The 23,888-nt window shown below is 42.5% G+C and overlaps 1 protein-coding gene across 1 annotated transcript in view; it reads left to right on the top strand.

The window, feature by feature from the left end:
- ITPR1 (inositol 1,4,5-trisphosphate receptor type 1) overlaps window positions 1–23,888 on the top strand; it is a 282,814-nt gene that overhangs the window by 227,652 nt on the left and 31,274 nt on the right. The window contains exons 44-53 of the mRNA XM_054975949.1: window positions 5,901–5,996; window positions 7,984–8,106; window positions 9,906–10,010; window positions 10,520–10,712; window positions 12,636–12,758; window positions 15,476–15,651; window positions 16,082–16,246; window positions 18,029–18,224; window positions 20,523–20,627; window positions 23,493–23,632. Of these exons, the coding sequence (XP_054831924.1) occupies window positions 5,901–5,996; window positions 7,984–8,106; window positions 9,906–10,010; window positions 10,520–10,712; window positions 12,636–12,758; window positions 15,476–15,651; window positions 16,082–16,246; window positions 18,029–18,224; window positions 20,523–20,627; window positions 23,493–23,632 (1,422 nt within the window). The remainder of the gene's footprint in view (window positions 1–5,900; window positions 5,997–7,983; window positions 8,107–9,905; window positions 10,011–10,519; window positions 10,713–12,635; window positions 12,759–15,475; window positions 15,652–16,081; window positions 16,247–18,028; window positions 18,225–20,522; window positions 20,628–23,492; window positions 23,633–23,888) is intronic.

Here is a 23,888-nt window from a genome sequence, read left to right as displayed (position 1 = left end):
TAAAAAAAATTTCAATTGTGTGAAACTTTAATTTTTGTATACTGTTCTTAATTTGTGAGCTAAAATAGTGAAACTTCACCTGTTATAAATGAAAAACATGAGTTTGACCAAGTTCATGAAGTATAGTTCTATCATTGTTATAACGGTAATAATAAGGCAGGACAATGGCATAATATAGGTCTCAGTATTGTGACAGCACAACAGAGGCTCAGTATGTCAGATTGTCAGAACTGTACAAGTCAACCATTGTGCACTAGGAGCAATCACCAGCTAAAGGTCAAAACTTACTGGTCAAGCACACAGCTGTTTCAGAAATGAGAAATTTAGAAGAGCTTGTTTGGTGCATTGGTTAGAATGTCAGACTAATACTGAGAAGACTTGGGTTCAGTTTCCCTCTCATCCATAAAAGCTTGCATAGTGATCTTGAACCAGCCACACATCCCAGCCTACTTAATGATCTTGGGAAAGTACAAAGGAGGGCAACCAAGACAATCAAGGGGCCAGAGCACTTTTCCTCTGAGAAAGGCTGAAGAGTCTGGGGCTTTTCACTCTAGGAAAAAAGTAAGGTTAAGGGGGAGACATTACAGAGGCTTATAAAATTAATACTTGGTGGCGGGGAGTGGTTAGAGAGCTTTTTCTCCTTCTCACAGAATACTAGATATCAGGGGCACCCAATGAAATTGATGTGATGGAAAATAGATTCAGAACATATAAAACAAAATACTACTTTACTCAGCAAGTAATTAAAATGTGGAATTCACTGCCAGTGGGCATGCAGATGGCTATGAGCACAAATGGCTTTAAAATGAGATTAGATAGATTTATGGAGGATAGGTCTATCAATGGTTACTAGCCAGGGTGAGTGAAGGGAACCTTCATATACAGAGGTAGGAAACCTTGGAGTACCAATGCCAGGAGGCAGAATCAAGGGAAGGCCTTGGCCTCTCTACTGTTCCTTGGCTCTTTAGGGCAAGCGGTATTTGGATGCTGGACTAGATGGATAACTGGTCTCATCCTGCTGGTCTCTTCTTATATACCTGTTGTGAGGTAAAAGCTCCCTGTGATAATGCTGCAAGATTGCTGAAGGCCATGTAATGAATTTGTAGCAGTGGCAACGTTTGAACTAGGGACCACCCAGATTATTTCTTTTGTTTTATTTACCTAATTTATAGTCTGCCTTTCTCACTGAGACTCAAGATGGATTACAAGCAACAATTATTCTGTCTATTAAGGTAAAGGTAAAGGTAGTCCCCTGTGCAAGCACTGAGTCATTACCAGGGTTCCCGCGAACGTGCACTCCTGCGCTACAGCGCAGGAATTGTCACAACACAGCGCAGAGCTGAGAAGCCCCAGCGCACGGAAGATGCTGGGCGCTGGAGGAGGAGCCGCGGCAGGCGCCCGTGCGGCCTTTCCCAAGCCCCTCGCCGAGCTCTGGAGGAGGCACCACAGCAGGCACCCGCGCTGCCTTTCCCTAGCCCCTTGCCAGGCTCGGGGAAAGAGCCGCGGCAGGTGCCCGTGCAGCCTTTCCCCGGCCCCTCGCTGAGCTCTGGAGGAGGCACCACAGCAGGCGCCCGCGTGGCCTTTCCCCAGCCCCTCGCTGGGCTCTGGGGGAAGAGCCATGGCAGGTGCCCATGCTGCCTTTCCCAGGCCCGTTGCCAGGCTCTGGAAGAAGAGCCATAGTGGGCACCCACATGGCCTTTCCCCGGCCCCTCGCCACGCTCTGGAGGAAGAGCCATGGCAGGTGCCCATGCGGCCTTTCCCAGGCCTTTTGCCGGGCTCTGGAAGAAGAGCCATGGCGGGCACCCAGGCAGCCTTTCCCCGGCCCCTCGCCGGGCTCGGGGGGAAGAGCCATGGCAGGTGCCCATGCTGCCTTTCCCAGGCCTGTTGCCAGGCTCTGGAAGAAGAGCCATAGTGGGCACCCACATGGCCTTTCCCCGGCCCCTCGCCATGCTCTGGGGGAAGAGCCATGGCAGGCGCCCACGTGGCCTTTCCCAGGCCCCCCGTTGGGCTCTGGAGGAGGCACAGTGGCAGGAGCTACGGCAGGCATCCGCGCGGCCTTACCCAGGCCCGTTGCCGGGTGTGGAAGAGGAAGCACGGTGGGCATCCCCAAGGCCTTTCACCAGCCCGCCAAGCATCCTCTCTGGCCCAGTGCTGTAGGAAAAGGTGGCGGCGGCAGCGGCAGGCACCCATGCTATTTCTCACCGAGCAACCTCTCTGGCCCAGCGCGGGTGCTGGAGGAGGAGGAGGAGGTGGCGGTGGTGTTTCACACTCCTAGGGTTGCCAGCTCCAGGTAGGGAAATACTCTTTTTTTGTGTGTGTAAATTCATGACTAAGGTAATCTATTTTACATGCCACCAAAAAATTGACTTCCCAGTCACAAAGACTTGCATGGCAAGGAAAATTCATGACAGAGCTAGGGTCTGAATCTGGAAATTTTACACGTGCTGGTAAGACAGGCTGTCTTCTAGTTAAATTACTCCGTGGGGAGCTGCGGCCTCAGTTTTACCAGTATTTTTGTACATCAATGGCATTCTGCTTATATCTTCAGGGGAGAATAGATCATTGCAATACAGTGTAATAAAACAGAATGGCAAGCAAGGAGAAGGCAGGACTTCAATGCTGACTTTACACTTTATGACTTGATTTCATTTCAAAGATTCCATGACCATAACTCACAAAGAGAAAAGGAAAGAGTTTTAAAGCCATGAAGCCTCTAGGGTGACTAAAGGCCCGTTCTAGGCTGTTCCAATGAGCAGCTCTCAGCTGGAAGCTAAATAGGTGCTCCCCCTGCAACTTCAGCCAGCTTCCTTCTTTCTGCAGACCTGGCCACAGAAGAGACAGGAAATGCCAATCGACAGAGCAGAGGTAGAGGGAGGAATGACTGCACATCACATTCTGTTTAGGATTTGCTTGTGGGCAAAGAGGAACCCTTACTGAAGCTCATCTGCCTGGTGTTGCCCAAAATGCAAAGAAAACTCTGGCAATACACTGATGCACATGGAAAGAAATGGTGTCTGAGCCATTTGCAGGCATGCTTCACAACACCTTTTTATATAAAACATAGAAGGGAATAGCCAGAGTGAGTGCATTGCGGGGCTGGATGATGCACAATTCTTCTTCTCCGTTGATCCAGAGGAGTTAGCCGTGTTAGTCTGTAGTTGCAAAATAGTAAAGAGTCCAGTAGCATCTTTAAGACTAACCAACTTTATTGAGGCATAAGCTTTTGAGAACCACATGCCTAAGTGGGTGTCATCAACATATTGATGGCACCCAATACCAATGCCTCAGACAACCTAAATCAAAAGTCTTTTAATCAAATGGATTCTGGTTTTCGAAAAGGCGCGCTCACAACTTGCAAGTTGCTGCTCACAAATTGGATTTCTGGCTCACAACACTGCACCGCTTAGAGGAAACATTGGTCATTACTGACCCATGGGGGGACATCGCATCACATTTTCTTGGCAGATTTTTTACAGGGTGGTTTGCCATTGCCTTCCCCTGTCATCTACACTTTATTCTCACGAACCTGGGTACTCATTTTATTGACCTTGGAAGGATGGAAGGCTGAGTCAACCTTGAGCTGGCTACCTGAACCCGGCTTCCACCAGGATTGAACTCAGGTTGTGAGCAGAGCTTGGGCTGCAGTACTGCAGCTTACCACTCTGCGCCATGGGGTTCTTATTCCATCTATTGCAGATGTACAAAGAATAGAGAAACATTGCACTAAAACACAGCATAATACAGGAAATGAAGCAGAAGTTAAGACTGGGGAACAATGTAGTGAAACAGTGTATTACATACGATCAGCAGTGTAATAAACTGGGTTGCAGAATTAGAAAGCTGTGTAATAAACACAATCTAATATATAAAGACTGCCTTAAATTCCATTTGCAATTAACTGGAAGCCCTGGCCCCAGAATTACTACATGCTCAAGTTTGCAGCTCGCGGGGATGTGGAGGGACATAAGGCACAGTGGCTGCCAATTTCAGGGCCCGACTGGGCTGGGAAGTGTGATGGCTTGCATTGCAAATGCCCAGCCAGCCAGTCAGCAGTGGGCTGGCTGGGTCTACATGGGAGGGCTTTCCTGCTAGTGGGCCGAGAAGACAGTCTTCCTCTGGCTGCCGTCTAAGAGGAATGGTTGCGAAGCTACTGGGCTTCCAACACTCAGCTGTTTAATCAGCTTCCTACCCAGCCCACCCTCGTTCTAGGGGTTATTGGGGGGTTGTAATGGCTTCTGGGTTTAACAATCTCTGTGTTGTGCTTCTGTCCTAGCTCTGTCACAACTTTGGGTACAGGTGTTTCGGCATTGGGCATGAATCCTTTTGGGGGGAAATAGAGCCACATGCTCAGTCTCCCCACACTTGGAGATCCTCTTAAAGGTACTTGGAGGGAGGCATTGCAGGGACAAGCCCAGTCAAGGGCTGTTGGGGCCCATGGGTCCCCCTGCCCAAGTGGCAGGGGGACCCATGCAGAGGTTTGCACCCATGTAGAATCCTACAGCCTATCATCCTGCAGTTTCCTTTTTCAGCTAGTGGGCTGAAGGAATGAGGGGGTCGTTGGCTGGAAGGCAGGTCAGCCAATGCTTGCAGCACCAAGGTTCCATAAGCTGTAACCAATAATGTTGTGGCCTATTTTAATTCCAACAAGTTGTCTGTGTCTTCTGTCACCCTGCCATCATCCCTTACCCTCCGCCTCCCTTAACTACGGGTCCACAAACTTACATACTTTTATAAGAGTTACAACTTATCTCTTGGTCGCTGTGTTATAGCAAACTGAGGCAGCTTGGAGTCAGTTTTTTAAATGAGATTGCAACTTAACATTCAGTGTAGGTCTTGCCTCCTAGCCAGGTTCAGCACAAGCTGTTCCATGCATTAATAATATCAAGGTTGACCAGGTTGCAACTTATAAGCCTAGTTGGTGATAGGAATCAGTGGGTCTTACGTCCACAGAAATAATGTATACTTGTGGATAGAAGTGGAAAATTATTACACAGTTTATTCAAGTCTTCATATAACATATGGTTATCCTGAAGATTAGGATGTCCTGTTTGCTCACCAATGTTTTGCTGTCGGTCAGGTTTTAATAAAATACACAGTTGGAAATAGTCATGTACATCAGTAGTTGTCTTGTGATGGAACATTTCTGTTATGAATGAAAAAAAGTCATGCAAATAGTAAACGTCTCCTCTAGTTAATCTGAGCTATGAATGTCACTGTTGCCTCTTCAGATCTGTCAGGGGATATAGTAACCATGTACACTGCCCTTGAAGGACAAGATAAACGTGTCCTGCATCAATCTCCATCCCTCTTGGCCTGTGCAAAAGTAACAGTGATTGCCAACCAGTGTTTGGAAATTAGGAAACACTCCTATGCTCTTCCTTCTCCCTTCTGTATCTTAGTCTCAGAACCAGCTATGGCTGGTATTACATATGCACCAATCTTAACGCTAACTGCCATTAGTACCATCCCATAGTATGCAAACTCACACTTAGTTGTAGTTGAAAACTATTGTTCGGCATTTAATGCGATTACCATGAAGATTAGTGCCAGGTAACACTTGCTACTGTTAGTTCAAGCTAAAAGGGAGGGAGTCAAGTTTCCTGATTGCCTCACTGTGGTTAAGCAGTAAAGTAGCAGCCCATAGTAGCTCTGCCCCATTACCCCAAAAATATTCTTGCTAACATTTGAGTGTACCTGATGCTTTATTAGAAGAAAGTTATTGAAGAACTGGTGCTGTTGCTGTAATTGAAATTTTGCTGAATGAAATTAAATAGGGAACCATCCTTGGTAATTGTGGCCAAACAAAACACAAATTTCACTTTTATAGGCGTGTTTCTTCTTCTTGCTGCCTTGTAATACATGGGACTGTTCGTAAACTATCTTTCCTTTGCTTTCATCAGAACAATGCCTCTAAGTTACTTTTGGCAATAATGGAAAGCAGACATGACAGTGAGAATGCAGAAAGAATCCTCTATAACATGAGACCCAAAGAACTGGTAAGTTGCCATGCATATTTTCCAAAGTTAGCAGAGTAAGAATTAACTTGGCAACATAAAACTGCCCTGCTGCTAATGACTAAGATCATACTGTTTGAGAACCTGTAGACCTAGCTCTTTCGTTAACTGAGCTGTTCTATGCCAACTGTGAATTGGAAACACTTTTGATAATTTAGTCAAAATGCCTGTATAACTAATAGATCAAGATGGGTAGCCGTGTCAGTCTGTCCGTAGCTGTGGAAAAGAGCAAGAGTCCAGTAGCACCTATAAGACTAACAAAATTAGTGGTCGTGTATGAGCTTTCATGAGCCACAGCTCACTTCTTCAGATACCAGATGTATAAATAATGTCAGTGGGCTTTTTTGGCCACCAATCAGAAGATGAGTTGCATTCTGTTGCAGTTAGTGCATCGTGTTTTGGAAGAGTAACTGATTCTGTTAGCATGTAGTAGCAAAGGCAGCAAAAAGTCCTATGGCATTCTTAAAGACTAACAAATACAAGAGTATATTTTGTATACACACATAAACAGCAGGGAAGGGGAAAATATGGCTTATAATTAAAAGATAAAGGAACATCTTGTATGTTCTTGCTACTTTGTAATAAGTCGCAGGATTGATGAGCAGTTGAGAAGGCTAGGAAGCCTATAGACTGAGAAATGGCTGTTCCTCCTTTTGACAAACTCCTGTTAATATCCCTTTCTCTCTTTAAAACTCTGGAGATAAGTGGCTCCAAAATACCAAACCAGGGCCTGGGAAACTCTGGTTGGCTGGCATACCCATCAGCTCTACCTGCTTCCGTGAAGATCAGATAGCCAAGGGGAAGGAAGCTTCTGTTGTACCAGGAGAGCGCTCCTTGGTACCTTCTTTGGCTTCATACAGTGCAATCCTAAGAACATTTCCCTCGGACTATGTCATATTGAATAGACCTGCTTAGAATTGTGCAGTTAATTTATTAATGAGAGATGATGGTGGCTAGATGAAAATAATATATTATTTCAGTTATTTAGTGCTGTGTACCAAATGACCAAGCATTAAGGTATAATAAAATCCATTTAAAGTAGGCCCACGTGTGGTATAGTAGTTAGAAACTTAGAATGTCAGGTGAGGCTCAGGAATACCTGAGATGAAATCCCTACTCTGCCATGAGGTTCACTGAGTAACTTCACGTGATTGACTGTCTCAGCCTAATCTTTGGGGTGGGGCCATGGTTAACCTAGTAGACCATTTGCTTTGCATGTAGAAGGTCCCAGATTCAATCCCTAGCATCTCCAGTTAAAAGGACCAGGGAGTAAGTAATGTGAAAGACCTCTCCCTGAGCTCCTGGAGAGACACTGCCAATCAGAAGACCATGCTGACCTTGATTGACCAGTGGTCTGATTTGGTATAAAGCAGCTTCATCTGTTCATGTTGACTTCCAGGCATAGTTGTGACTATGAAGATAAATGGGGGGAGGGGTGGGAATATTCCACCCTGATTTCCTTTGAGGAAGTATAAGATAAAAGTCAAATAAATACATTTAATAGCCTCCAAGAGCTCTTTTACACTCCACTAAAGGATGACAAAACAGAAGCCTGAAATTCCAGAGAGCAGGCAAAAGTCTGTAAATTCAACACATTGTGCCTGTTTGTGGCAGCAGTCCGAGACAAGAGTATGATGCAACGTATTATCCAGCAACAATGGGGTAAACTGAGGATGAGGTTTTGTTTTGGCTTTTATTCTACTGAGTGAAGTGATTTCTAATGTAGGCCAGGTTTTGCAGCAAATACCAGCTGCTATTAAAAGAAATCAACAATAATTCAAACTTGAACCAGAGACCACTGTTTCAAAGGGAAAGAGGAATCAGTGTAAAATTCCTCAAGAAGAGTTTCCATTCCAAGAAAGTCTGTGGTGGTTCTGATGACTCTAAACTTTTGCCTTTGTTTGACTTCTCATTTCTCAGTCCTGGTATATTCCAGTTTTGATCTGTGTATATCCCCCCACCCCCGCAGGTGGAAGTGATAAAGAAGGCTTATCTGCAAGGAGAAGTTGAATTTGAGGATGGAGAGAATGGGGAAGATCTTGCTGCATCCCCCAGAAATGTGGGGCACAATATTTACATATTAGCCCATCAGGTATGATTGCATTTATTCACATTCTGGGGTACAGGTAAGCAGGTAGTCTAGAATGCACAAGCCAGTTACTCCAGAGTAGTAGAGCTCCTTAGCCCAGTTCAGGTACAACAACTTGGAATTTTTGTTAGGGATTGAAGTGCATTTTCAGTAAATTGGATCCCTTTCACTCATGCAGAATGCCAATTCTGCACACTGATCTTACTGGCCCACACAGCCGTCTGGGAGAATTATGAGGTCAATACAGGCTACTCCATTCCACTGGCTGGTATGTTGTTCAGAGCTCTGCAAAACCTGCTTATTCTCCAGCCCCTCACTGTTTGTCCTGAGTTTTTAGTTTCCTGCTACCATACTAAACTTGCAGTATAGGGTTTTTTTAATTTATTTATGTATTTACATTATTTTACATTATTAGTCCACTTTTCTCACTGCAATTCAAGGCAGATTACATAGTATAAGTCAATATAAGAGAGTCTGGTCAGCTGTAGCCTTCAGTCATGTCTATTCATGCCTGTCTGTGTTGGCTGGTCCCCAACCTTGCTGTGGGTGCAATAAGAATTTTGAGAAAGAGTAGTAAGTGTCAACACAGAATGGCTTGGAGGCAGGACACATGATAAAATGTTGGGAAACTCCAATCCAAGGATCTTCCTACAATGAAAGTAGCTGCTTCTGAATAGGTGTCCCGGCAGATGTAGAGGTTAATGCCTCCTGACCTCTTTTGAAGCACCTCCTTGCACCAAGGAGGTAGAGGAAACCTGGGATCTGCACTTTGGTTTTGAGAAAGAAATGTTGTTTGATTTCTGTTTTTGAAAAGAAGGAGTAGCTCTCTGTGTAACCACAGAGATAGATTTCTAAGACTTAAGAAGCAAGTGAGCACCAGGAAAACACACAGGTGGGCATCAAGGTGTCTACGGGTGCCACATTGGTACAAGCTTGTAGATCATATATTAAAAATGAGTGCCTAATTGTGCAAATGTTTTCACTCTGCTATTTTGAAGCAAATAGTTTATCAAAAACAATAAAGTTCATGTAACAGATCTCAATGTACCCCAAATAATCAGAAATCAGGGATTCATCCTTGTTGGAGCCTAGGATTTGAGGCCTCTTCTTATCTTTCTTCATAAAAATATTGTTCATTTTGTTTGTGGTTAGTGTGGTTTGCTGTTCTGCAAGTTTTGTTTTTGAGTTTTTGTTTGTGTGTTATGCACTGTGGAGTTTCCAAAGTTCATGAGGAAGCTTCATACTGTTAGTATAAATGGGGACTGTCAGTTTTTTTATACCTTTCAGTACGATCCCTATATTCACAGGAAATCCATTACATCTCATGGTTTCTTTTCTATTAGTATGTACTTCTTGTAGGCAGTGTCCAAGTAAGAAGAGAGTTGTGAAAGGATGTTACCAGACAGCAGTGATTTTTAGTGAATCTTTGTACTCAAACATAATTCACGTCTAGGATTCATATTTCCACAAAGTTGTAGTATAGGGGAAGAAAAAGAAAATGAATATTAAAAAATTGTTTGATCTCTTCAAGGTGAGCAGTCAGATTGGATACAGAGAATCTTGCAACAAGGAATATGCCACTTGAATAGATCTGTAATAAGGCATATGTGAGCTAAAATGGGTGAAAACTTCTTTTTAAAAGAGTGAATGTAACTACTTGTCTCTCTATCCCACCTTTGTCCTGGCTGGTTTGAAATAAATCAAGCCTGCTATTTTTAAGCTCTGTCAGTAGATTATTTGTTTTGTTTTTTTAAAATGGGAGCCACATAGTTTATCCCCTCTAAATTGTACATTTATTTTAGCTGGCTCGTCATAACAAAGAGTTGCAGAACATGTTGAAGCCTGGAGGTCAAGTAGAAGGAGATGAAGCTTTGGAATTCTATGCCAAGCACACAGCTCAGATCGAGGTAAAAGTTATGAAGGAATATCATTAGCTGATAGAGTTAAACCAGTTTTTCCTGGAGTTTAAGAGATTCTAATAAAATAACACAAATTCTGTGATATTGGATATCCAGTTTCTAAACATCCCTCAGAAAAATCCACCTTTTCTGAGCTTTGATGGCTATCTCAGAGAGATTCTCTAAGACATCAGATAATCTCCTAAACATTAGCTTCCATAAATGAAACATAAGCTGATTATCCCATCATGTTGTCTAGTAATCAGCTTAACAAAGGAATTATCAGCCAGAAGCCATAACAATATATAAATGTGTTGATAAAGAATTGGTCCATCTGAAATGTTACTAAAACAAAAGGTGGGGACAAAAAGTAAGTTGTATTACAGTAACAGAAATCATTAAGAGCTTCATTTGCTACCAGTGATCAAAATGACATTTCAATATATGAAGAAGTTGCATAGTAAAAAACAAACAAAAATTGCAACCTTGCAAACTTAACTAAGGCCTCTTTTCTTTAGATTGTTCGATCAGATCGTACTATGGAGCAAATAGTCTTCCCTGTACCCAGTATATGTGAATTCCTCACCAAGGAATCAAAACTACGGATATACTACACCACAGAAAGGGATGAGCAAGGTAGTAAAATAAATGACTTCTTCTTGAGATCAGAAGACCTATTCAATGAAATGAACTGGCAAAAGAAGCTAAGAGGTAAGCTAATTTCACTGAAAAATGGTTGTTTCCTAGAAAGTGTGGAAAATTCTACTCAGGGTGAAATGGATAACTTCAACATCTCATGAGGTTTTATTATTTAAATCCAAGGTTAGAAACACAGAAATATGTTTTCAATAATTTAAATGTCTCTAGAAAGCCTTGGTAAAACCTCTTGCCTGTATTGAAATTGCGTTTCCCATTTATCTTTTGAAATCAGACATGGAGAAGCAACCAGAAACTTACACAGATGGAAATATTTGTAGAGTGAGAAGAGTCAAGTGTTAATCTGGAATGACCAAAATGTCCCTTCACACCATACAAAAACTAGCATATGTTGCCATTGTTTGGAACCTTTCCAGTCTGGTTTCAGGCCTGGTTATGGGACTGAAATAGCCTTGGTCACCCTTGTGGATGGACCTGCATTGGGAGATGGACAGATGGAATATGACTGTTGATTTTCCTAGACCTCTCAGCAGCTTTCAACACCATCGATCATTATATCCTGGACCACCCCCATCTTGGTCCATCTACACTGGCTCCCAGTCTGTTTCTGGGTCCAATTCAAGGTGCTAGTATTAACCTTTAAAACCCTGTATGCCTTCGGACCAGCATACCTGAAGGACCAGCTACTCCCTTATGAACCTATCCAAAGGGTATGATCTGCTTGCATGGCCCTGTTTCAGGTGCCCCTGCCTTCTGAGATTAGACAGGTGGCAACCCAGGAGAGAGCCTTCTTGGCAGTACTTGTGTCAGCACGCAGTGAGGTGGAGCAGCTGTCAGGGCCCATGGCTTTTTCTGGAGGCCCCTGCTACTGACTCCCTACACATATATCTCCTCAGATGCCTGCAGTCACACCCTTCCACTGCCTGCTTGTGAGTACTTTGTCACCTCTGCTCTCAGCTGCATACGCTGCCTCATGCTACTGAAGAAGGCTTCAGCAGCACTAGGCAGGCAATGGAACAAAGCTTCAGCATTCCTGGTGGCCATGGCAGTGACACTTCTAGCTGCACCCACCACCTAGCACCATCAAGTAGTGTGAGCAGCTGTGACTGCAGATGGTAGGGGAACTTCTGAATGGGTAGAATACAGGTGGAGGCACATGGGTGGGAGGACGAGAAGGAGAGCCTAGTAGTGGGTATGGGGCACTGAGAACTGTCCTGCCCAGGACCCCCCAAATTCTGGAACTGGCCTTGCTTCTTAGTCATGGCACCAAAACTCTGGATCTCCCTGTTCCCTTCTATTGCCATCTTCCATGTTTTTGTATCTTCTGGCATTTCCTCAGTAATCCCTCCTTTTTAATTATGTTTTAATTGTTGTTTTTATGTATGTGTATTTTATTGTACCCTATGTGCATTTTAGTTTGGTTTTAAGTGTTTGATGTATTGTTTGGTTTTAATATGTTTTTAAGGCGCGTTTTTATTATGCACATTTTTAATCTGTTGGCTGCCTAGGTGACCCTGATGTGGAATAAAATTCTGTAAATAAAAATTAAATAAATAAATGTTTTGGCTGCTGCACGGTTTCATTTAGTACCAAAGAAAATCAAGACTGGTAAGCCAGACAAGTCACTCACACAAGGTCAAAATGTGTAAAGTGCTGTGGGATTCAGCCAAGCTATTCTGGCCTTTACCTTTTGCTTTTGTGGTGCTTGTAAACAAAAAGGTACATAGAAAGTTTCTCTTTAATGTACCCTTTGGTCTAAAAAAGAGTCATAAATGCCTTGAACTAATAGACTTTCAAAGAACAATTACACAGGAAAAAAACCCACTATGGAGCAGATAATAAAAGTCTTTATTGCAGCTGAGCTGATAGTGTGTTTCTAGGAAAAGTTGGCAATACACTGGCATTTTTGCATTTATTTCCTTGTTAAAGGTATATGGTATTGTCGCATCTCTTGTAAACCTACTTCCTTTTTTGCAGCTCAGCCTATTTTGTATTGGTGCTCACGCAACATGTCATTCTGGAGCAGCATTTCATTTAACCTTGCAGTCCTCATGAATCTACTTGTAGCATTTTTTTATCCATTTAAAGGAATCAAAGGAGGTACTAGTATTTTATGAAATGTATTTCAAAGTACAGTGTAGGGTGGGGTGGGGGTTCTAAATTAAATATCTGTTTAACTTTGGTGACTTTTATTGATCATATTGTTTGGTGCTCTCCACTTCATGAGTCTTGTAAAGCTTCACTTCCTTTGGTTTTGTAATGCCTGTTTCATTTACAAACATGCAAACAGTGAATAGTGAAAGCAATTTCACTCCTGCATCAGGTAGTAAAACCGCTGACCTAGCCTCTGATTCCAGTGTCGTCGTCCCCCCCTCCCGTTGATTTCTATCTGTGTTCACAGCTGTCATGTTCCAAGTTCAAAGTAATTCATTTTTAGCTGTTTCTAGTTTTTCTTCATGGTTTGGTGAAGCTAAAAATGTACATAAATAAATGTGATTTGTATAGGTGGTATTTTCTCACCTTAGTGACATCCTATGACCCTCCAGAAACAGCACTGACTGGCCTTTGGAGTGTAGATCACCACATGGTGTAAGAGCCAAAAGTAGATGAGGGGAGATCCATGAATTGATTCCCCACATTTCATTTTGTTTACTTTAAATTTACAGCCAGTCTGGCCTTGAAATGTCAAGGAGAGGTGTCTTCTTCCACATGCCATGGTCACACGTCTTGGCCCCAGACTGAATTGGGTTCCCATGTGGATGAATGGGTTTTTTTTAATCTCTTTGAACTTTTTTTTAAAGTTTAAAGTTCAAAGAGACTATGGGGGTGGAGAGATGCAAGGAAGATTTCTGATCCTCAGTGACTTCCCCTAACAGGTTGCTAGATCAAACTTTTGCTAGAATTCTGTGAATTCCAACTTTCTTGTTTGAATACAAGTTTCCAACCTTCATCATTACTGCAGTTTGAAAAATGTAATAGGTGAAGTGCCAACCGAAAGCATCTTTTTTAAAAAAAGTGCTAGTTTCAGAATTCTTTGAATTATGGGCCATGGGAAACAGGGTTGCCCCATATATCTGAGACTTGTTATTTCTGGATGTGAACAGAGAAATAGTCCTATGCACTCATAGAGCTCCCTGCCCTACAAGAGCTATTGAACTGCAGTAATTATACATATCCATATTTCAAGGTTTTTTTAAGACCTGGTTTTTTTGCAATTTTACAGTAACTTTGAAGTGGATTTCCAGAGGTGGAAAGTAGAATTAATGCACACACACTACAATAAACATATTTTTTTGAAACCAGCTCTTGAAAGGTGTGGGGGATACGGTTTCCAGTATTAAGGCACTTGTTATTTTGAATTAGGCACCAGTAGGACAGTTTTCCTAGCTAGACGTTTATGATATTTTAAAGAATATGTACCCAGTTTTCTGGAGGTAAAGTGTAGATGACTGGGGAAGGCAATGGCAAACCACCCCATAAAAAGTCTGCCAAGAAAACGTTGAGATGCAACGTCCCCCATGGGTCAGTAATGACTCATTGCTCGCACAGGGGACTACCTTTACCTTTTTATCTAAAGAATATGTATTTTTACCAATGCTTGACAATGATACTTAACCTGTCTCTAAAAACAGAGAAAGGAACAACACAGGTACCCAAGCAATACATTTATCTGAACATACATTAGCTGTGTGTGCCAGTAATATTTGTATGAATGCGTACTTAAGGGAATATACTCAGCTATTTATCAGACTGAAAATCATAATGTCTAGACAGGAGTAAACCATATTGCACAATGATAACAGAAAACAGTTTATATGGGGCAATTTCAAGCTGGTTATATTAAATAGGTTAGAATATGAGAGAGCCAGGCTATGGTTTTGATCCTGTGGCTGAGTTCCATGCGTACTAGACAAGTTTTGCTGTGGAGCACACTTCCTCTTCCACTAAAATGTCCATATGTGCAACATCAGTGGTTTTCAGTGCTGGCAGAAAAGGAAGCAGACTCCATAGCAGCATGTATGGAACTCATACATAGGATCCAGGCCTATATTTCCTCTTGGCTGGAGGTAGGGCTGCCAGACCCCTGGTGGGGGCGGGGGATCCCCCGCCCCCACCCTCCCACCCCTGCCCTCACCTACCTGGCCAGCGGGATGGGCGCGCACCTTCAATGCATGCCCCCCTGCGGTGCTGCGCGCCCCCGTGCACAGGAGCAGCCAGGATCAGGCCTGTTTTGGCCTGGATCGGGGCCCCTGCGGAGCGCAGGAACGCTCCCATGCTCCACAGGGGCCTTAAACGGGCCCAATCCGTGCCAAAATGGGCGCGTATTGGGCCCATTTTGGCGTGGATTGGGCCCGTTGTGGGCCCCTGCAGAGCGCAGGAACGCTCCTGCACTCTGCAGGGGCCCAGAACGGGCCCGATCCGCACCCAAACGGGCTGCGTGGTGATGTCACTAAGTGTAAGTGATGTCACTCAGGTAAGAGCCAGGCCTCAATCTCCCACTGGGAGATCGAGGGGGCCTGGCAACCCTAGCTGGAGGAAAAAAAACTTTAATGTAGAAATGAGTTCAAGTCTTATTGATCAATAAGTTGATATTTTTCATCGAATCTTGCTCTTTGCTGCTGATTTGTAGTTTGTGCAATATCTCTTATTGATATATTTTAAACTGATATTTTATAGCTGCCCTAAGGAATGAATGCAGAGGAGTTAGCCGTGTTAGTCTGTGGTAAAAAACTGGAGTCTTTTTGACTAAGGAATGAATGAAGCCATATTGGCAGTCACGGTATAAATTCATGTATTTGGGTTTTCTGCTTTCCTAGGTACTCTTGAGCCCCACTTATCAGGCTTACTCTGGACAGCTATGCTAATATCATTGGCCATTGTCATTGCCTTACCTAAACCTCATGGCATTAGAGCTTTAATTGCTTCTACAATATTACGGCTAATATTTTCAGTAGGTTTACAGCCTACATTATTTCTCCTGGGAGCTTTCAATGTAAGTATTAGGTTTTTCTGACTTTTTGCTGCCTTATTGCATTAAATATTCTCCACATACCTGTTAAAAATTCGGTATAGTGTCCCAGGTTGTTAGCTGTGGATTTGTGCAGACAAAGAAAGTTCTCCAATAAATTTTTGAAAAAGTTGTGTTGTTTCAGTGGGGATGGATCCAAAGTATCATCACGAGTACAGCAAAATTCATGAATTGGGATGGGGCTATTCCATCCCTCCTTGCAGCCCACTGATCCCCCTGAAGAAGTTCTCCTGGCTGTCAGGGGAGGGGAGTTCTCAGGCACAGAGTGGGTGGTCTGCAGTTGAGGGAGATGGAAACTGGTAAATTCACTTGCATCCTAGCCAGTATGAATTCTGAAACACCTTTTCTGTTTTTAGTCGAGAATATATTAATTATGAATAAATCCTCTCCACAGGTTTGTAACAAAATAATATTTCTGATGAGTTTTGTTGGTAACTGTGGAACGTTCACTAGAGGATATAAAGCCATGATCATGGATGTTGAATTCCTTTACCATCTACTGTACCTTCTTATTTGTGCAATGGGGCTGTTTGTTCATGAATTTTTCTACAGTTTGCTGGTAAGTTTTTAATGAAATTTTGACTGCTTCATGGTTGTGCAAAACAGTTCTTTTTCGACAGAGCTTTTCTTAGTCCCGTTGGAGTTGTGGTACAGTGTGGTGCTTATTGAGGCTAAAATTGCCCTTGTTTGGATTGATGAAGTGGTAACTGTCGATATTGCTCTTGTGATTTTTTCAAAACTGCAATTGTTATATGTTTATGATGTATATTTTATAAGCCTCCTTGAGCTTGCAGGAAAGGCACAGTGTAAATATTTCTAAATAAATACTTATCCTTCACTTTGAACAATGGTAAATTTTAACATGACTTTAAAGGGAATTGCAGATGAACAATTGCATGTAGGGTTGTATCCTGTGGCACTTACGATGTATAATTATGCTTTAGCACATATGAAGCATATAGTTCATTCTCATTAGGCTGCAAAGAATTGTGCAACCATTTTTGGGCTGCCAAATAAGCTACCAATTACCAAATGGCAAACCATTTTTAAAATGAAGGGAACTTTCAAAAGCAAGTGCTGATATGGCATAGTAGGTGTTTTGGCATTCACAGGGGAGAAAAAGTCAAAACATCTACTGAGTGTGCTCATGCTTATTTAAGCTTCTCTTTGCATCTGGGTCTTCATCTGGAATGGCTACTGTTCAGATAGTCAAGTGCAACTCCACGGGGGAGAAGAAAATTGGCCTAATCTAGCTAACGTTAAAATCAGTGGAAGAGATTAGTTGCCGCTAATTTATGGACGGAATTACATGTTGTGTTTCCAACCTTGAAAGGCAAATTGAGGGAAGGATACTTGAAGGAGCCAGTTGGTAGGTTGCAGGGGCACTTAACCCTCCATCACCTGTTCCATTCATATTTCCTTGGCATATATGAGTTTTGAAATATGTGTCAAGGCAGCATGCAGTTCTACTAGAAGAGTGAATCATTTAATCTTGATATAAGTGTGATCAGCTTTCTTTAATTTGGGGCCAGTTTCTTCACAGATTAATTCAGTTATATCAGACGGGTAGCCATGTTAGTCTGTCTGTAGCAATGGAAAAGAGCAAGAGTCCAGTAGCACTTCTAAGTCTAACAAAATTAGTGGTAGGGTATGAGCTTTCGTGAGCCACAGGTCACTTCTTCAGATACCTGTGGCTCACGAAAGCTCACAGCTCACTTCTTCACGTATCTAGTTCAGTTACAGAAGATGCAAATCTTCCATTAGGCCACACTGACACTTTTCACTGATGTACTAATTATTCATCTGGGGATTTCCTTGATTCCGAAGCTGCAATTACATTGCATTTTAGCTGTATACCACATGATGGGTGTGGAGGTAGCAGGAAGGGGGAACCCAAAGGAATATGCCACTTACTCAGTTGGGTGAACAAGTGATCAATATGCTATTAGTTTAGTTGCATATCTTGATTGTGTTGCTCTAGTTTCAGTTCTAAATCAAGAAATGTTGAATGCAAAACAACTGTGTTTTGTAATTTTTATGTACATTTTGAAAGAACAATAGTGATACATCATTGGCTTTCCCATTCAGATGATTGTATAACGTTGTAGCTTTTGTTTAGGCTTTGGTTTTTGGTTTCAGTTTTTCCTACTTACTTCAGACAGCAATTTTTAAACTTTTTTTTAAAAAATAAATGTTATTAGCATTTCCCAATGAAAGCTGTACATACAACCATAGGTTAGTCATATCTCTTACTGCATGTTCTAGTTTGATGTTCTAGTTCTAGTTTGATGTGGTTAATTTGATGTACCTTGTGAAATCTTATGAACTCCTCTTTTTCCAGCTTTTTGACTTGGTGTACAGAGAGGAGACCTTGTTGAATGTCATTAAAAGTGTCACTCGCAATGGACGCTCCATTATCTTGACTGCTGTTCTTGCTCTTATCTTGGTTTACCTGTTCTCAATAGTGGGCTACCTGTTCTTCAAGGATGACTTTATCTTGGAAGTAGATAAATTGCCTAATGAAACATTATTGCCAGGTAGGTAGTGAACATACTTTTTTCCCCTTTTAAGTTGGCTAGCCCTGAAAATACATCAAGAGCTGTATCTAGGAAGTTGAATTACTTCTGCTGATGATGGCTGCTTTGTAAAATCAGATTCCCTTTCATAGAGTCTTGATTTTTTAAAAATGGTAATGCCGAGGCTGCCAAATAGCCATGGCTGCTTGAACTTGTCTATTGAGGACTTTGTGCATGTTCTGTCATCCTGTGACACACTTTAGTAGGGATTATCTTATCTAATACACTAGTATCAAAGATGCAAGTACACTAAACTTTTTAAAAGCCCATTGGAAGCTAGATGCATCTCCAAATGACTTCAAATTATGTGATTAGGATGATTTTGTAACTTTTAAAAAACGTGAGTTGAATTGACGTACTTCCTTTCACTAAACTAGATCCAATGACTTCCTTTCATGAGATAGATCAAGATGGGTAGCCATGTCTGTAGCAATGTAAAAGATCAAGAGTCCAGTAGCACCTATAAGACTAACAAAATTTGTGGTAGAGTACTTGTTTTGAAGAAGGGATCTTCTTCAAACACTCTCTTCTTAGAAATGTACTTGAAGGCTTTTAGTTATGTGGAAATTTCAGCTGTGGTACAGCAGCTCTGAGGATATGCAGACTGCTCTCAGACTTGACTGAGACTTTTTCATTAGAGATGGGCACGAAACGGGAAAAAACACCCTGAGTTTCGTGGTTCGTCACGTTCCACGAAACATGAACCACAAACTTTCACGAAATTGTCCCGTTTCGCAAAACGATTCGTTAGGTTTGTTAGGTTCATGATTCATCAGATCCCGGGGCCCTACAACAGCCCCCTTCATACCCAGAGATGCTAAGCTCGCTCACAGGGAGACTTCAGCAGGCTTTCCTCCAGCCGCCCTCCAAGTAGCTCTATTCAGGCTCTCATTGCTGAATTTTCCCTCCTGTCCTCCTGCTTTTTGCCACTGCTGGAAAAAAAGTCAAGCAGAGCAGATCTGCTTGGGTTTTCCTCTCTTCGGGTTCTCTTTGCTGACTTTTCCTTCCCGCCCTCCTGTCCTCATGCTGCTCTAACATGCCCTCCCCCCGACCTCCGAGTTCTCAAAGGAAAAGCCGAGCAGAGTGGATCCGCTCAGGATCCGCTCCAGGGAGCTTGGGGACTAGAGGATGGGAAGGCATGTCAGAGCAGCAGGAGGATGGGAGGTAGAGAGTCAGGGAAGGGTTCCTGAAGCTGGCAAGCAGCTGCAGAAGGAGCTGCTGAGGCTGCCACTGCCGCCAGTACTCCACCATCCCGTTTTTAAAAATGGAGAAGGGAAACAGACTACAGTTCCCAAGTAAACTTGCACAGACCCGCATTGCTCAGCTCTCAGGTTGGCAAGGAGAGCTGCCTATCAAGGTTAGGCAGGCTAAGATTGGGGTTTCCACAGCAACAAAAGGTCTGCAGATATTCTGGGACTATGTTGCATCTGGCATCATGAAGCATTCACGAATCAAATGAATCGGCCCCAAAAGTTGTGGATTTCATGAAAAATGCAGCCCCATGAAATGTGTTTTTGCAATGCATGAATCAGCCCATTTTGTCACAACATTTGATTCATATTTCGCTTTGTGCCCGTGTCTGTTTTTCATGCAGGATGTAATTTTTATGGGGCTCTTTGATGAAGGTTGCAAGAGTCCCAGTCCCTTCTTGGACATGAATTCAGACCTAGTAATTGTTAGGAGTGTCCCCTTGTGACTTTCACACACTGAACTTTTCATTTGAATGATACTTCACTTAGCAAGGTCTGGTATATCTGGCATATACACTGGAAATTTAAAATATTCATGTTGCGTGACGAATAAGTTTTAGATTTCACCCCACACATTCATGAAAGTCCCCCCCCCCCCCCGTATCACTACTCATTTTGTTTTGTGGCATTCAATGTATGAAAAATGCAAGCGCCACAAAACTGTCTCTCTTTTGGGGATCATGTATGAGCAATGCCAGCTGTTCATAACCGCCAAGCATACAATTTTGAATCAAATCTAGAGAAACAATGAAGGAGTTTTCAAGTATTGTAAACTCTCAGTGTTCAGAATGTTAAATGTTATTTAAACTTTCCAAGGATGTTGGCAAGATATGCATGCATTGTTATAAGATTACATTTTTCTGTGTTTAAGTCTTTTGTAGGGCTCATGTATCAGAACTGGGTGATCTGATTTTTAAACTAAATATTATTGTAATGTATAGGAACGGTCAAAGACTCTACCATCATTTTAAAGCATATTTTTTCAAATCTAAGCATGCATCTGTTACAGATCAACACACTGAAACTAGTGAAAAAATGACCAGGGAGTTCCTGTATTCCGATGTATGTAGAATAGAGAACGGGGAAAACTGTTCTTCAGTTGTTCCTTCAGCAGGTAAGTATCTTTCACTGTTTGGTTTTCATATTACAATTTTAAATTGCTCTTTTAATTGCATGATTCATGATCCAGGCGCTACTTGGCCTAGAATCCTTATACTCCAGCTCCACCAGATGCTACAAATGTATGCACACACACACACACACACACACACACAAAAGGAGGCAGGACAGGGAAAATCTGATTTCCTCCTGCTTCCTTTCCCCCCTCCTCCCTACTGCTGCCTTCATCCTCCTGGAACTGCCGCCTCTTATTATTATGTATTTCCTTTACCACTACCACTGTGTTACTGACCTGTGCCACCACCACCACCGTCTTCACTACTTCACTCATTCATTGGCACCACCACCAACTCCTACCTGCCTGACAGACTTGCTCATCTGCACCACCTCTCTTTCTCAGTGCCATGCCCACTAATTAGTTCCTGCTGCTCCTACCACCATCCACTGCTATCATGGTTGCTAAGCAACCCTCAAAGTGGCAGCCAAAATATTGTGAAGTGAAGTTGTGAGATCTCATCCCCTGCCCCCAAGTTGGAATTCTGGAGATTTTTAAAAGTCCTGCTTTTGCTACTATTTTTTTTCTTTCAGATTCTGCTGCAAACCTGGGGGCTGTCCCAGATTTGTAGAAAAATCCTCTTTATCTGAACTTTGCCCCATTGTGTGGACTTCTAGATCTGCACTCTAGACTTTTTGTAAGAATTTGCTACAATGATTTGGAATGGGTCACAGTGGCTGCTAGTAATAATGGTATGTTAGGCTGTGGTGCTGTTTTTGTTTCATATGGGAAAACCTCCCACTCCCGGGTAGGGTTGTTACAAATTTTAACCATCCTTCCAAGCCACTCACACTACAGTTTTTTGTCAGCATCACTCATCTATTACTTCCCCGCATCCCAGTTCATACACTTACTTCATACTCTAAACTTCCTTGCTGAGCTTGATGAAAAAAGCATGTGAAGCTTTCACTCCCAACAATTCACACATGGAGGCAAATCTCTAATATACATGTAGACCATACAGCATGGTCACGTAGTTGCAATCTGACAAAACAACTTATGTCAGCATCATCACACACCTCTGAATTCAGGACAGATGTACTGATACAAACATTCTTCCATCCCCATTCTTTGGGTGGACTTTTCAACAGATTGAGAAGACACAAGAATACATGGATACTTGGAATTCTCAGAGAGAGCCAGCGATAGTTAGCTGGACTTGCGAGCCTTGTGTTATGGTCACTCATATGCACCTACAGCCTGGCTTCAGAGATGCTCCTGTCTAACAATTTTTATTCACCTGGCAAGGAAATTGGGGATTTGGGGGAATCTTAAGGATTCGGGAGGGGGTGGGAATCCCATTTTCCCATCCCCCCTTTCCCTGTTTCTTTCCACTTTGCCTTCCCCCTGGCAGTGCCTGCAGCCTTATCCCATCTCTCCCACCTATTTATTTGCCAGTCTTTTTCTGTTTCTTCTCCTAGTAGCCTTTGTTCCTCCCTACCTTACCCTCCCACTTTTTTCTATTCCACTCCTGCATTTTCAGTATTTTTTTTACCTTTTTTGCTTTTCCACTTCTAGTTTTACCTTTCCTTCCTCCTACCTTCTACCTTTTCAGTCTGCTTATCACCCCCCTCTGCCATATTAGCACTGTCTGAGGCTTGGAATCTCCTGTAATAACAGTGTTGCCTAGCATCCCTCAGATGGCCACTGAGATATCACAACGTAGTCTTATGAAATCTCACTGGCATACTTTTCTTAAATTTCTTCTATATTTGTTAGGTTTTTCTAACTCCCATTTTAAATAATTTACGTTTAGTAATTTTCCTCAGACTTGTAGAAAAATCCGCCCTGTCTGTCCCTGGCTCATGGTATAGATTTTTAAAAATCTAAAAAAAAAAAAAAAAAAAAGATTTTTAAAAATCTCTCTGACCAGTTCAGAATTTGATATAAAACTCACAGGAGAGGGAAATCCCACCCTCCACACTGTCCCCCTCTGTGTCCTAGATTTTTCTCCCTAAGCCTCATTTTTCACTCCCTTTGTCTTAGCAGCCATTTCTGTCCCTCCTGCCTCCCCCACCCCAACTTTTTCTGTTTCAGTGTTCACTGCTGCTGCTTTCTTCCAAGTTGCAGGCAGGCAGGAGCTGTTTAGGCCCAGGCTGTACTGTTTTGGTTGCTAGGCAACTGCACAGTGCTGACTGTAATCTCGTGAGTTTTTACCACATCTCCATTGGCATTCTTCATTTTGGGGAAATTTTAATCCCCCTCATCTTTTAAAAAAAATCTTTGTGTTTTTCTGCAAATGTGGAGGTTCCCAGATATATAATCTCTGTTATAATATATAACCATAATGATTTGTATTTATAACTACTTTAAATTATTCTAAGATTAGAAAGGGGTCTATTTTCACCATTATACTTGCTATACTCAAGATACAAGAGTATAAACAGATAGTTCTTCTGTGTGAAGTACATATATTTCTCCTTGTTCTGGGCTCCTTTTACAATTCTTAGCTGCTCAGAATATGGTGGTTTCTGTGTCATAACATGTAACAGGAAAGCCGTATCTTATCCTACTATATGGGGAAACTTTAAAATCTTGTTATCTATAAGGTACCACTGGATTCCCTGTTCTACTGCAGACCAGCATGGCTACCTACCTAAAACTTGTTTCCTTCATATTATGACATACACCATAACTCTGTACCCAAAGAGTAGAATTAGAGGGAGAAATTAGCCTAATACTGTGTATTGAGTATTCTCATAGGTTGTCTATGTAAGTTCAAGCAGAGGGAGAATGTGGGAATAGATTTAAATGTGACTGATTTTCAACCCTCACCATACTGTACTAACTTGCGGTGTTTAACAGAGCTGATTTCTGAAGAAGCTGAGGAAGAGGATAAGGAGCATACATGTGAGACATTGCTGATGTGCATTGTTACTGTGCTTAGCCATGGCCTGCGGAGTGGGGGTGGAGTAGGAGACGTGCTCAGGAAACCGTCCAAAGAGGTAAATGATTGTTGTGGAAGAGAACCAAATAGGACAGGTTGATGTAGTGGTCAGGAGCGGCGGGACTGTAATCTGAAGAACTAGGTTTGATTCCCAACTCCATTGCTTGAAGCCAACTGGATGACCTTGGGTCAGTCACAGCTCTTCCAGAGCTCTCTCAGCCCCACCCACCTCACAAGGAGATTATTGTTGTGGGGATAATCATAACACCACTCTGACTGGGTGTTAAGTTGTCCTGAAGGGCAGTATATAAATC

Source organism: Eublepharis macularius, chromosome 4 (assembly GCF_028583425.1).
Source record: "Eublepharis macularius isolate TG4126 chromosome 4, MPM_Emac_v1.0, whole genome shotgun sequence".
NCBI classification, from domain to species: Eukaryota; Metazoa; Chordata; class Lepidosauria; order Squamata; family Eublepharidae; genus Eublepharis; species Eublepharis macularius.
This window is presented reverse-complemented; position numbering and strand designations above follow the sequence as displayed.